This window comes from Oratosquilla oratoria, chromosome 27 (assembly GCF_046742065.1).
Source record: "Oratosquilla oratoria isolate Oo_2021 chromosome 27, ASM4674206v1, whole genome shotgun sequence".
NCBI lineage: Eukaryota > Metazoa > Arthropoda > Malacostraca > Stomatopoda > Squillidae > Oratosquilla > Oratosquilla oratoria.
The window spans coordinates 43,651,197-43,665,991 of NC_134803.1; the positions used below are offsets into that span (position 1 = coordinate 43,651,197).

Here is a 14,795-nt window from a genome sequence, read left to right on the forward strand (position 1 = left end):
GTCATCCCAGTTAACATTAAGAAAAAAAGGGAGGAAAAGTTAGTGCTGACTTACCAAGTTTTATTGTTTTGTGCACAGGTACATTAATGATATTTGTGCAGAAGGTAACAGCTTTAGCCTTTAGTCTGCATGATGGCCTTACAAAGAAAGAAGAGGAACTTACTAAATTGCAAAAGGAATTGGTTGTGAGGTAAATGTATTTTTCATTAATACAGTATAATATTAAAAGGAGGGATCATTGTTGTCATGAAGTTAAGAACTTAAACAGTGTCCATTAGGAAGTGCTTTAAAGATGATATTAATGTTATTTAGTAGCAAGAAACAGTTCAACTGCACCTATTATTTTCCTTGTCATTTCATTTATTTCAAGTAAATTTTACTGCCAGACAATTTGAATTGATGGTAAATTGTCAATGATGATAATACAATTTATGGGAAATCAAGATTAAGCATCTTTAATGAAGACATTCAAATTATGAATACAAGAGTAAAATGTACAGAGTTTTAGCCCTTCTTTTTTTTTGGGGGGAATGAGTTGGATTTAATTTGTAAATACTTTTTAATGATTTTCACAGGAACAAACCAACTCCTCTAGAATACTTCAGTTATTTGCTCAACTTCCACTCCTTATTAGCTGGACCTTTCTTCATGTTTGCCGATTACCAGGACTTTATTGAGGGAACAAATTATAGCAAGAGACTCCAGAACACAGTATGTATAAGACATGGTGTTCTCTTGCCGTTAGTCATATTATTCGATACTTGTCATATGGTAGTGATTAAATCAGAAATTTGTATAAACTATATTATAGTCACTTACTTGCTCAAGATGTTGTGTCTCTTACTTTTTAGTTGTCATACATGTTCATACCAAAAGACCTTTTCCCTCTTGTAAAGGGGTGGCCAAATCAAAGCATACATCCACCCTACACCCTTCCTACACCCATCCAAAAACCCATTTGCCATTCCTCCCATCTCAGCTTCTTGTGGAGGAAGGATCGTCCTTGGATCATGTCACATTGTCCAGGTGAGGCAATGCAGTAAGATATAGCATAGCAGAACCCAACAGCTAGAGCTGGTGTACCCTCACTGTTTCATTTCATGGCAACCCCCACAGCCTTCACTTACTTGAGAAATATACAAAGCAGACAAGAAGAAATCCCTTTAGGCCATATTTCCTTATCCATATACAATCACTCTTCATTTACACCTGTATTTTATTGTCTCCCTTGCTCTACAAACATTCCATCTTGTATCCACTGCCCTCATCACCCCCATCCATACCTAGTTTTAAGTTCATGTACAGTTCCAGCTTGGACTATAATTATCACCTTCTAGGCTGTTCCGAGAGTTTATGCATCTGTATGAAAAATTGGTGCTTCTTCACATCCTTTATTTATTTATTTATTTATTTTTATTTTATTTTATTTCATTTTTATTTATCTATTTATTTTTTTCAAATTTGTTACCATGACCTCATGAAAACCTCCCATCCCAAATCAAGAGTTCTTTATGAAATTTGTCCACCCTCTAAACACCACAATTGAGTCACTGCTTTCTCTTCGATCTTTTAACGTTAAGTGCTCCAATGACTGGTCTCTCCTTATATGGCTCGAATGCCAAGTTGGGAACGAGCGAGTTTGGTTCTTGCTGTCAATACATTATGATTCAGAGGTGTCACTTGGTAAATCTTTAACTTTCTTAGGACAGCAAGTTCCCCAAATCTGAATAAAGTTATCTGGTATTACCTAGAGCAAAACCCTCGGAGCTGTCAGGATGTGAAGTTCAACAAAATAGAATTACTGTACTTGGTGTAAACTACAACCAAGTTGTTAACATTGTCTTCTTAGGGGAGATAGATTAAATAATATTAATGTAATTATTATGAATAGTTCCCAGTGATATACATTATTTTATATAAATTTATTTTGATTTTGCAGAAGCCAGTTGACTCAAATAGTAACAGTTCAGAGAGAGAAGTTTTGAGTCCTGAGAATGAGCCCAATCCAACAAATATATCTTTGTCCAAGGTTGGAATATCACTCCTCTGTATGTTTACCTTCATCTTCATCCTTCCACTCTTCCCTGTCGGCTATGTTCTTGGTAAGTTAATCTTAAGATTTTTGTCACAACTTCATGATTCTGGTCTTGATATTATCAGTCCAGTGTCTCTTACCCTTTTATTTGATAATACTATTTTTCATCATCAGTATATGGAGACTATTAAATGGAATATAAGAGAGGAGGAGTTTGAATGTGTTTGAGATGAGGTGCCTGAGAAGTATGATAGGGGTTACTAGGCTGGGTAGAGTGAGAAATGAGGAGATGAAGAGGAAAACAGGGGTGGAAAGGGAGTTGGGAGATAGGGTTGATGAAAGAGTATTGGGATGGTTTGGACACATGGAAAGAATGAGTGAAGAAAGATTAGTAAAAGAGATGTGGAAGGCAGAGGTAGAAGGAGTGAACATGAGGGGGTGAACAAGAATGAGATGGATGGATGGGGTAAAAGGGGCATTGGGAAAGAGGGGAATGTCTGTTGAGGAAGGATAGAAGAAGACAGAAGGTAGGGGTGAATGGAGATTGGTTGTGTATGGATGATGATGTGATGCATGAAAGGGGGTGGGGGATGGGGGTTGAGGGAGTGTGTGAAAAATAAATTAACGCAGCCTGAATGGATTTCTCCCTGTCTCCTTCATTTCTACATGAGGGGATGGAGAGGGGGGGGGGTTGCCGATTTAATGAAGTGGCCTTGCTGTGGATGTGCTGTGTCTTGTGACACTGCTTCTGACCCAGGGCAGTGGGCAAGATGCAGGGATGACCCATCATCCAGGAGGAGCCAAGATAAGAGGGAGGGAGGGGGGTGAATGGGAGTGGAGTATTTGGGGGTGGATTTTATGCCTTTGTTTTTTGGCTACCTCCCTTGTAAGGGGGAAAAAGCCTTTTGTATATGTATGTAGTATGTGGAAACTAATGTAGTGAATGAGTTGCTGATGACTGTTGAAAGGGGTTTGATGAGTTATCATGTAAAAGAACAAGAGGCTGAAGCTTTCGTTTTACCTGGAATAGACACAGGGGTAGGGCGACAAGATTGAAGAAGCAGTACAAGGTTTGCTTAATTGTAGCACAGGTGATTTTGTGGACATTTCCACAAAAAGAAAGAAGAAAAAAGTAAAAAAAAAAAGAGGGTGTGATAAATTGCATCAGTGAGGACTTTAGTGGGGATGCTGACACCCTATTTTTTGTCAGCCACAGTTTCTCCTGAGTTAAGTTTGAATGTTTTTGGTTGCTGTGATGGGGATTACTCTTCATTGATGTAGTGGTGAGGGCCATTGAATATGTTCTAATGTGTATGTAGTGAGTAATTTATCACTTTTTTTTTTTTTTACAAAGGAGAAAGGGACTTTGGTGTGTATTTACATATTTATTGCAGATTTGAGAGCTTTGGTCTTTAGGTCCAGGTTTGTGGTGGGAATGTCATGTTTAAATAAGTTAAATAGTGTTGGAGATAGTATTGTTCCATAGAGGATGGGGGAGGAGCCTCCAATGAATAGTACTTCAGTCCCTCATAGGTGACTGTTTAGAGATACTCTGCATTTTCTCAGTCATGAAGCTTGTCAACTTTTTTTTTTTTATTTATCAATTTTTTTTTTTTTTGTACATTTCAATTTCAGTGCTGTTTTCACATGCTATCATATATATTTAATGATTTGTTTCTTCCTGAAAGGTTAATTCTTATGACAGTATTTATGTTTTTCAGAGCCCGAGTTTTATACACTTAATTTTGTACGCAAACTGGGGTACATTGTACTGGTGACAACCCTTACCCGACCTCTCTACTACACTGGATGGGTCCTTGGGGATGCTGTCTGCAACATGTCAGGTCTGGGATTCAGAGGATGTGATGCTGATGGGAAATATCAGTGGGACTTGGTTTCCAATGTTGATATTATCAGAGTAGAGGTTTGTATAATAAGTTTCATAATGAATCTATACAAACAATCAGGCCCAGCCATCATGAGCTATGAACTCTGGTCTTTTTGAGCACAAGACCAAAGTGTTACCACTGCCATTCAGATAGTTAAAAATGGAGAAGTGGTAATGCTTGAGTTTCATGCACAGAGGGACTGTAGTTCAAAGCTTGCAACAGCTGGGCCTGATTGTTTGAATTACTTTGCTGTTACTAGCAATTTGTTCTATGATAGAACTTATACAAGTTTAGTTTTAAGAACTAAGTGATTTACATTTCCTAAACAGTGACACGAGTACTATGCATCACTTTAGAATGTCTTTTAGGCCTTTGTTTTCACATGTATAATAAAAGGTGGTATCAATTCATGCAGCATTGAATATTACATTTACCTAGCATTGATTTCAATGAAATCAATCCCAAAATAAAGCACATTAATATCCACAGTTTGGCTTGAGTCTTCGCGATACCTTGGATTCTTGGAATAGCGGCACAATGAGATGGTTACGTTTCCTGGTTTACGAACGTGCTGGGGCTCAAAAAACTGTATTAACATACTTTGTGTCATCAGTCTGGCATGGCTTCTACCCTGGCTACTATTTCACTTTCCTTGCCGGGGCAATGTGCACAATTGCTGCAAGATATGTAAGTAACGAAATTCAATTTTAGTTTTATTTGTCTCTGCCTGTATCCCTGCATCCATTTGTATCCCTATGTCATGGTAAAGAAAAAGAAAGAAAAAAAAGTCATGCAGTCATTATTACTTCCTGTTTTCTCCAATAGTTTCTTCACTTTATTTGCCAGCTTCTAGAATTTTTTGATCTGTGTAAAATTTTCAGATATGCCATCCCCATCTCATCAGTATATTATCATTTCACACACACATACACATGTGTAGAAGAGTTAACAGATAAAATATACAATATAATTAAATGCTCGTTCAAAGAAGGAAGGTACCACAAGACTGGAAAAACACAAACATTGTACCAATGTATTAAGGAGGAAACAAGGAAACTCCAACCAACTATAGACCGGTCTCCTTAACAAGCACAGTAGCTTGTGAAAAAGTGATCAAATGTAGATGGGTTAAACACCTGGAAGAAAAAACTATACTGAACCCAAATCAATTTGGATTTAGACAAGGAAGATCATGTACAACAAACCTGATCTGCTTCTATTCGAGACTAGTAGATATAATACAAGATGAGGGATGGATGGGCAGACTGTGCCTATCTAGACCTACAAAAAGTGTTTGATAAAGTACCACACAAGAAATTAATAAAAAAAAATAGAATCAATAGGTGGCATTGGAGGTAAATTATTAGAATGGATGGAGGACTTCCTGACTGGGAGGAAAATGAGGGTAGTAATTAGAGACAAATACTCGAAGTGGGAACAAATGATAAGTGGTGCCCCACAGGGGTCGGTGCTGGCCCTAATCATGTTTGCCATATATATAAATGACATGGATGAAGGAGTTGAATGTTATATGAATTTCTTCGTAGATGACACAAAAATACTAAAGAAAGTAAGAACAGAAGAGGACTGTGATTCATTACAATTAGACCTAGACAAAATCTGGAAATGGACTCAAAAGTGGGAAGTGAACTTCAATATCAAGAAATGTAGCATAATGGAGTTTGGAAAGAGTAAAAACAGAATTTCAAAAAAATTACAAAATTGGTGAAGAAGAAAAAAAAATTTACTCGGAAAGGGACCTTGGAGTAATAATCAGCAAAGACACGACACTGGATAAACATATAAACAAAATAGTTGGAGAAACCTTCAACCTATTGAGGTCAATGAAAGTGGCATTTGACTATTTGGATGAAGAAATTATTAAAAAAATATTAGTTACATTGATTAGACCAAAACTGGAATACACAGTGACACTATGGACACCCAGTACTAAAAAGAAAAAATACAGAGAGCAATGACAAAGTTGGCACCAGCTCTTTCCAAATTAAAATACGAACAAAGATTATCCAAATTGGAACTACCAACACTGGAGCAGAGAAGAGAAAGGTGATCTACTGACTATCTATAGAATCATGAAAGGAATAGAAATCCTTGATAGGAATGATTTACTAAAAGATGACAATGGAAAAACAGGAGATCATGAAAAGAAACTAAAAAAGGATGACTATAGAAGAGATCTGAAAAAAAAATAGCTTCCTACACAGAGTGCTGGATATCTGGAATAACTTAGATAAAGAAACAGTGTGTGCAAACACAATTCAAGATTTTAAGGAAAAACTTGATGCTGAAAGATACAAAGACGGGTCACCACGAGCATAGCTCCCTTCCCATGTAATACAACTAGGTAAATACACACACACACACATGACAGTCGGAGTGACAGCAAAGATTGGACTCCAGAAAAACTGCAATTTTCATGGATCTCAACAATGAGGGATTACCTTTGTTGTATTAGTAGGGAAGGGGAAAGCTAGTGGTGTAGTGGGAAGGTGAAGAAAAAGGAGAAGGGGAGGGATTACTGAGGAAAATGGAAGGAAATGAGGAAGGGGATGAATGGGCCCTGGAAGTCAGAAGGAATGTCAACAAAAGATGCTCAGACAACAGAAGTGAAGTCGAAGAGATTAGTAAAAATGAGTGAGTGCAAAAACTATGCAAGAATTTAAGATCAAACTGGATGCTGAAAGATACAAAAGTGGGTCACTACAAGCATAGCTCTCTTCCTGTAAAATACAACTAGGTAAATACACAAACAGACTTTGGAAACCTTATGAAATTCTTTCAAAATGCAAATTGGGAAAAATTCTACATTGGAGAGGCAAAAGTGGAAGAGAAATGGGTGATCTTGATGGAAATCTACAATGAAGGAGTGAATAGGTACATACCAAGACAAAAACAAGAGAGAATGTACATTAAATGCTGGTTCAACAGAAGATGCAGTGAGGCAAAAGATAGAAGAGACAAAGCTTGGAAAAGATGGACAAAAGATAAAAACCTTGGAAAATGGCAAATATAAATAAACTATAGAAATGAATATGTAAAAGTGTATAGAGAGGAAAAAAGAAACTGTGAAGAAGACATCATAGAAAAATGGAAAGATCAGCCTAAACTATTCTATAGATATGAGAATGGTAAACTTAAAAATAAACAGGAAATGGTGAAACTACGCCAGGGAAATACAAAATACACAGAAGATCCAGAAATGGCCGAAGTCATGAACATGCACTTTAAGTCGGTTTTCACTAGAGAAAAAGTACAGCATTGGGATGAAGGAAGTGAAGTTTGATCTTCCCCCCATGAGGGAAATAGTAATAACACAAAAAGAAATTATGGAGCAATTAACGAACCTTGACATTAGGAAATTGCACGGCCCAGACAGAATTGCAAACTGGAGACTAAAAGAATGCAAAGAAGAACTAATGAACAAAATATACAACATTATGAGTGGCTCACTCAAAAAAGGACCTGGAAAGTCATGTGTGTTGAACCTTTTAAACTTTTACTCAAGAGTGATTGATGTGCTGCAAGAGAGAGAGGGTTGGGTAGACTGTATGTACATGGACCTAGAGAAGGCATTTGATAAAGTACCTCACAGTCAACTTATATAGAAATTGGAGCATGTTGGAGGACTGAGAGGCAAACTATTAGAATGGATTAAAGATTTTTTGAAGGAAAGATACATGCGGACAGTAGTAAAGGACAAGATGTCAAGCTGGAGAGCAGTTATGAGCAGAGTACCACAAGGTTCAGTGGTTGCACCAATAACATTTCTTGTCTAAGTTAGTGACATGATGGAAGGAGCAACAAGCTATGCCAACATGTTTGCAGATAATGCAAAAATTATGAGAATAGTGAACAATGAGGAGGGCGGTAGAATATTGCAAAAAGATCTAGATAATATTTTTGCTTGGAGCCAAGAATGGGAAATGAAGTTCAATACCAAAAAATGCCAAGTACTGGAAATGGGCAATAGTGGCAAAAGGCCATCCTTAAACTCTTCCTTGGGAAGCAAACACATTACAAAAGCATAAGAGAAGACTTGGGAGTCTTGATAAAAGACAATCTGTCACCTGACAGACATATCAGCAAGATCGTGGGAGAGACATGTGGACTACTGCAGAGGATTAAAGTGGCATTCCATTTTCAAAACCCATCAACACCCTCACCTCTAAAGGGAGGTGCATCCCTGAGGGGACTCAAATTCTGGACCAAAATATCTCTGTCAACTTCAAATTTTTCCTCCGTTTTTTTCACCCAAAGAAAAAGAAAACTTAAAGTCTCTGAAAGCACCATTATTAGAAGAATTCTGGGCCCAGTGTATGATGCAGAATTGGGAGAATGGAGATGATGGCACAATAGGGAAATTAGAGAACAGGCAGGACAACAAATGCTGCATAATGTCGCAAGTGGGAGAAGGGCAAGGTGGGCCAGTCGCTGTGCCAGAATGGAGCCCACAAGATGGACAAAAATGGTGATGGAAGGAAGTATAAGGGGTAGACGCCCCCTGGGAAGACCTAGGTACCAGTGGAGCAATGGAGTGGTGAATGATGTGGCCTGCATTAACCCTGACCTACAAAATTGGAAGGAAACAGCAGAGGACAGATTGTTCTGGAGAGGCATAGTGAAAGTGGTGAAGGGACTGCAGTTCTGATAGCCATTAGAGTAAGAGTAAGTTTTTTCACATATGGAAAGTTGACAGCTAGTAACTGCTTCTCCTCCCTTGCTTCTATAAACCAGTAACATAGAAACTGTCCCACATAAATACAATACAAATAACAGTACAAACTTCTTTCCTGAAAGATCTATAGGGGGTTCCAAGGACTTGTCAGATCCTATGGGTGGCAGGTTTCCAGATGATGAAACTGGAGGAAAGAGTATTAATTGATTTTTTTCTATGCACTTGCAGGCTCGTAGATCTTTCCGTCCACACTTCCTAAACAACCCAGCAGCCAAGAACTTTTATGACTTTGCCACATTCCTCACAACTCGCCTCTTTTTGGGTTACATCACAATCTCGTTCATTCTTCTCCGGTTCTGGGCAAGTGTCCAAGTTTACTGGTAAGTAGTATAACATTTATGTTTTGTTTCTTTTAAATGTGATAGGTATAGAGTATAGAGAGTGGAAGTGAAGTGCAGGGTGATGGCAGCTAAGAGAAGAGTAGATGCAAAATACGTACATACATATACCAAGGCTTTTTCCCCCTTACAAGGGAGGTAGCCAAAAAGGAAAAGGCATAAAATCATTCCCACCCATTCCATCCCTGAATACACTCCACACCCCTCCACCCTCCCTCTTATCTTAGCACCTCCTGGATGACGGGTCATCCCTGCACCTTGTCCACTGCCCTGGGTCAGAAGCAGTGTCGCAAGACACAGCACATCCACAGCAAGGCCGCTTCATTAAAGCAGCGATCCCTCCTCTTCGTCCCCCCATGTAAAGGAGAAGACGGGGAGAAATCCCTTCGGGCTGCATCAAATTTTGCTCACACATACTACCTCACCCCCCCATCCCCCCGCCCATTCCACCTCATGCATCACAACATCATCCATATACAACCATTCTCCATTCACCCCTGTCTTCTGTCCTCTCCCGTCCTTCCTCAACAGACATTCCCCTCTTCCCTAAAGCCCCCTTCACCCCATCCATCCATCTCATCCTAGGATGTTCCTTCATGTTCACTCCCTCCACATCTGCCTTCCATACCTCTTTTACTAGTCTTTCTTCACTCATTCTTTCCATGTGTCCAAACCATCCTAATACTCTTTCATCAACCCTATCTCCCAACTCCCTTTCCACCCCTGTCCTCCTCAACACAAATATTTACCCTATTTTGCATCTTCAAAAGAAGATGCAAAATAGGGTAAATATTTGTGTCGAGATTTTCAAAAGGAATGAAAAAAAATTTGGAAGTGAAAAGAGTGCAAAGAGATGAGTTGTTAGAGGAGAAGGTGAGGGGAACAAGTAGACAATTGTTAATCAAAGCGAAGGTCATGAGAGAGAACTGGGCACTGGAATATTTCAAGGAGTCGAAATGAACATGACTTTTGATGTTCAACCTAAGCTAAACCACAGTCATGATGGCAAAGCATTCTACCATGTTAAAATTAAGTTGACAGCTCACCGTGACTCAGCTCAGGGAGGATTTGAATGTAGCAATGGGAGGTGCTAGGAAAATGACTAATGGGAGAGAAGAATGATAAAACTATTACAAAAAAAAAGGTAGAAGTAGCACTGAAAGAAATGAAAACTGGAAAGGTCTTTGGGCTGGAGGTATGTCATGTGGAATGTGTGACAAAGGGTGGAGCAATACAAGTCATAGTGAAATAATTGGTGAGATTATTTGCCGTGTCTAAGAAGCACCCTGGTGGATTTTTAATGACTTGGAATGAGTTATAAAGGGGCAGAAGCCCTTGGTATATAGATAGATAGGTACAAATGTTTTAAGAAATGGATAGACAACTTTATGGATGGGGATGACAAGTGATAATGGACATGGAACTGCCTAGTGTAGGCTTCATGGTCTCTTGCAGTATCCTTCATTCTAATTAGTGAACCAGTAAGGGCATATTAATTTAGTTTCGTAAGTGGCAACAGGAAATTATTTGAACAAAAAGGTGAAGTAGAACTAATAGTAAGGAGACAGCAATAGGACAGTGGCATAAGAATTTTAAGAAGATTTGAGTTATTACTGATAGAATAATGAACCAATGTACATACATACTTACATGTACCAAGGCTTTTTCCCCCTTACTAGGGAGGTAGCCAAAAAGGAAAAGGCATAAAATCATTTCCACCCATTCCATCCCTGAAAACACTCCACAACCCTCCACCTTCCCTCCCATCTTAGCACCTCCTAGATGACGGGTCATCCCTGCACCCTGTCCACTGCCCTGGGTCAGAAGCAGTGTCGCAAGACACAGCACATCCACAGCAAGGCCGCTTCATTAAATCGGCGACCCCCCCCTCTCTGTCCCCCTCTCCGTATGAACCAATGTATCTCCTTTAATTTTATTTAAATGAAAAAAAATGGTAAGTTGTTTTAAGAATAAAATTATTACAACCATTATGTTTGAAAAATCATGGTAATCATAATGACTTGCCTTCCTTCGAGCTCCCTTGTAATACATAGCAAAGCATACATACATACACCAATGGCTATTTCCCCCTTACAAGGGAGGTAGCCAAAAAAAAAAATCCACTCTGACCCATTCTATCCCCACATAATCCACTCCCATTCATCCCTTTCCCTCTCTCATATCTTGGCTCCATCTGGATGATGGGTCATCCCTGCATATCACCCAGATATGAACTACCCATTCAGCTGTCACACGTAACATTCCTTCATGCTACTTTCGCAAGCATTTATTACTTTCATTTCTGTATTGGATACTTACTGGCTAAGTGGGTTAGAACATTGCTACTTGTGGCAGATGTTAAAGTGACAACAGTTTAAACCTCGCCACCAATGAATTGTACTAAAGGGATGGTTCATTAAATTCTGGGCTACAAAGTTCTCTGTAAGGAGGGCCACTGTCCTAGCCTCCTGATAGGGGGAGTTCTTGATGTTAATCTGAATCAAAATCAATCAAAGTTTCTCTATTACAGGAGTATGTACTTCAGTCTTCACATCCTGATTGTGTTTGCAATATATGGTCTTCCTGCTGTGCTTCCTCCTCCTCCCAAGTCAGCCACAAGCAGAACTACCCAAGCCATGACCACCAACTCCTCATCAGACTCAGTGAAACAGAGTTGGACACCAAATCCTCCTCTGAAAGTAGAATAGGATTGTATAGTTTTGTAGGAATATTTTACTTGTGAAATCAGTTATGAAGGTGTCCAAATACTATATTATCAGATAGCATTTTATTTATTTTTTTTCCAGTTTAATACTTCGTGGAGCTCTTCTCATCAAGTTAACCATAGTTACCAAAGGTGGCCTTTGTCCATGGTGATGAAAATTTTGTTGTTTTTATAAAGTAATTATTGCAACAAATTTTGCTTTGTCAGTCAGTCATGAAGAAAAATGAATCACTTGAAGTTATAAAGAATTATTATTAATATGGTGATAATGAGAGCAAGAAGTTTTGTAACATTACACAAATTTTGCTTAGTAAGTTAGTTTTGATTGAACATGATGTAAATTTTCATATGCATGAGCAGAAATATATTTTGAGTGTAAATGAAAGTGATAAAGAATGGGTGCAGACTAGAAAATCTTGAATTATGTCGTGTTCTTTTGTGTTAACTACCTTTAACTTAGATTTTTGTTCAAAATGAAGAGGAACAGTTTTATGCATTTAACATTTCTGTGAGTGTCTACAGCTTTGAACACAATGAAGGATGTGTTGAGATGATCTTGTATGGGTAGGTGTAATGATGTATGTTGACCTGGTATGTTTTCACAAATTATAAAACAAATTTATTGTTTAGTTTGTATCTTTCATATCCTTTGATGTCCAGTTTTCTTGGACCTGCAATTGATTATTGTGTAAATCTGAATTCAGAAAATCACTTTCCTGCTGCTTCTCTTCAAAACCCATCAACATCTTCACCTCTTGAAGGTGTACTCTTGAAAGACTGAGAGGCTACAGACCAAGCATATCTGATATAGTACTGGTATCTACAGTTATCATTACATTGTTTTAGCATGTCTGTGTGTGTGTGTGTGGGACATGACGAGAGACGGGGTTAGTGGGTGGCCAATTCCCTGGGGCCCAGGTGTCTAGGAGGCCTGAAAATATTAATGATGTAAGCAGGGTTTTATAGCTAAAGATGCTTTTATAGATACAGTATATATATATATATATATATATATATATATATATATATATATATATATATATATATATATATATAGTTGTCTATGTGGATTAATCATTCCTTCATTCTTTGGATGTTCTCTAGCTTTTTCCCTCCTCAACAGTAGTACCTTTGTGATCGGTTGGGTCATTAGAAATAATAGGGAATTAGAGTTATCATTTGCAAAAGTCGAAAGCAAGGGTCATCCCCTTCTATGCCCAAAGGTAAATGAGGTTGGGTAATCATTAAACCTTAGTTAATTATGAAAAATATATGTATTTCCTAGTTTTTGTTTTGATTATATATAGTCATCACAGCATCAATGTCTTAGGTTGTTGAAGTACATCATTAACCCCTTCCATACGGTGCCGCACACGTAGGCGTCATGGACTTAGATCTCGGTGGCAGCAGCCAATGCCAGCCGTACGACGTGTCGTAATAATACTCGCATCATAAAATATAGTCACCGCTTATATCGATCGTTCTCTCTTCACCCGTGAATTTTGATAACCATAGAAAATGCGATTACAAAAGAATTAGAAAGAATGTAATTATGGAGGGGCGACTACAATAAATATAATCAAGACGCCGATATGGCAGCCTCGCAAATACACTCGCTCCACATGACGCCTACGTGTGCGGCACCGTATGGAAGGGGTTAATGGTATCATTTATGTTTAGTCCAGCTTTATGTAATGCCTTGTCATTTAAAGTGGGGACCCTTAATGCTTGCTGTCCCAGGGCCTACAATGGGTCTTGACAACCCTGTGTGTGTGTTTGTGTGAGATTCACCACAGTCTTCAATCATGTGTTGGTCTCATGATCAACATTTAATACCCTCTTGTAAAGAGAACTCAGTTTGTATATGGCCTGATATGTTGATAGAGCCGTGACCTTACACACATACATACATATATGCATGCACACACACAAACACACACACACTTTGAAAGATCAAAGAAAAAGAGGTGATATGAATACAATATTCAGGTCACTAAAGGGGAAAGATTGCATTGATGGCTAGATAGAGTGAGAAATGAGGAGGTGAGGAGGAGAACAGGGGTGGAAAGGGAGTTGGGAGATAAGGTTGATGAAAGAGTATTAGGATGGTTTGGACACATGAAAAGAATGAGTGAAGAAAGACTAGTAAAAGAGGTATCGAAGGCAGATGTGGAGGATGTGAACATGAGGGGACGTCCTCGGATGAGGTGGATGGATGTGGTAAAGGGGGCTTTGGGGAAGAGGGGAATGTCTGTTGAGGAAGGACGGGAGAGGACAGAAGACGGGTGAATGGAAAATGGTTGTATATGGATGATGTTGTGATGCATGAGGTGGAATGGGTGGGGTGATGGGGGGTGAGGTAGTATGTGTGAGCAAAATTTGACGCAGCCCGAAGGGATTTCTCCCCGTCTTCTCCTTTTATGCATGGGGGGACGGAGAGGAGGGGTCGCCGATTTAATGAAGTGGCCTTGCTGTGGATGTGCTGTGTCTTGCGACACTGCTTCTGACCCAGGGCAGTGGACAAGGTGCAGGGATGACCCGTCATCCAGGAGGTGCTAAGATAAGAGGGAGGGTAGAGGGATGTGGAGTGTATTCAGGGATGGAATGGGTGGGAATGATTTTATGCCTTTTCCTTTTTGGCTACCTCCCTTGTAAGGGGGAAAAAGCCTTGGTATATGTATGTATGTAAGAAAGACCACACGTCTGAAGGATGTGAAGGAACAGTTTTCCATATAGATGCATAAATATGTTGAATAGCTTAGAAGGTGATATAGCCCAAGCTCAAACAATACAAGAGTTCATATCTAAATATATATATACATATACCAACTGCTTTTTCCCCCTTAAAAGGGAGGTAGCTAAAGTCAAAGGCACAAATTGACTCCCACCCATTTCATCCCCATATACTCCACTCCCATTCACCACCCTTCCTTCCCTCTTTTCTTGGCTCCTCCTGGGTGATGGGTCATCCCTGCATCTCAACCACTACCCTGGGTCAGAAGCAATGTAGCAAGAAACAGCATATCCAGAGCAAGGCCACTTCATTTAATCA

At 39.1% G+C, this 14,795-nt stretch overlaps 1 protein-coding gene across 1 annotated transcript in view; it reads left to right on the top strand.

The window, feature by feature from the left end:
* The window catches only part of oys (lysophospholipid acyltransferase 6), a 59,247-nt gene extending 46,877 nt beyond the window's left edge, over positions 1 to 12,370 (top strand). Inside the window, exons 4-10 of the mRNA XM_076210525.1 lie at positions 79 to 190; positions 576 to 711; positions 1,940 to 2,102; positions 3,757 to 3,959; positions 4,414 to 4,611; positions 8,849 to 9,000; positions 11,549 to 12,370. Of these exons, the coding sequence (XP_076066640.1) occupies positions 79 to 190; positions 576 to 711; positions 1,940 to 2,102; positions 3,757 to 3,959; positions 4,414 to 4,611; positions 8,849 to 9,000; positions 11,549 to 11,726 (1,142 nt within the window). The 3' untranslated portion in view covers positions 11,727 to 12,370. The remainder of the gene's footprint in view (positions 1 to 78; positions 191 to 575; positions 712 to 1,939; positions 2,103 to 3,756; positions 3,960 to 4,413; positions 4,612 to 8,848; positions 9,001 to 11,548) is intronic.
* The last annotated feature ends 2,425 nt before the right edge of the window (positions 12,371 to 14,795 follow it).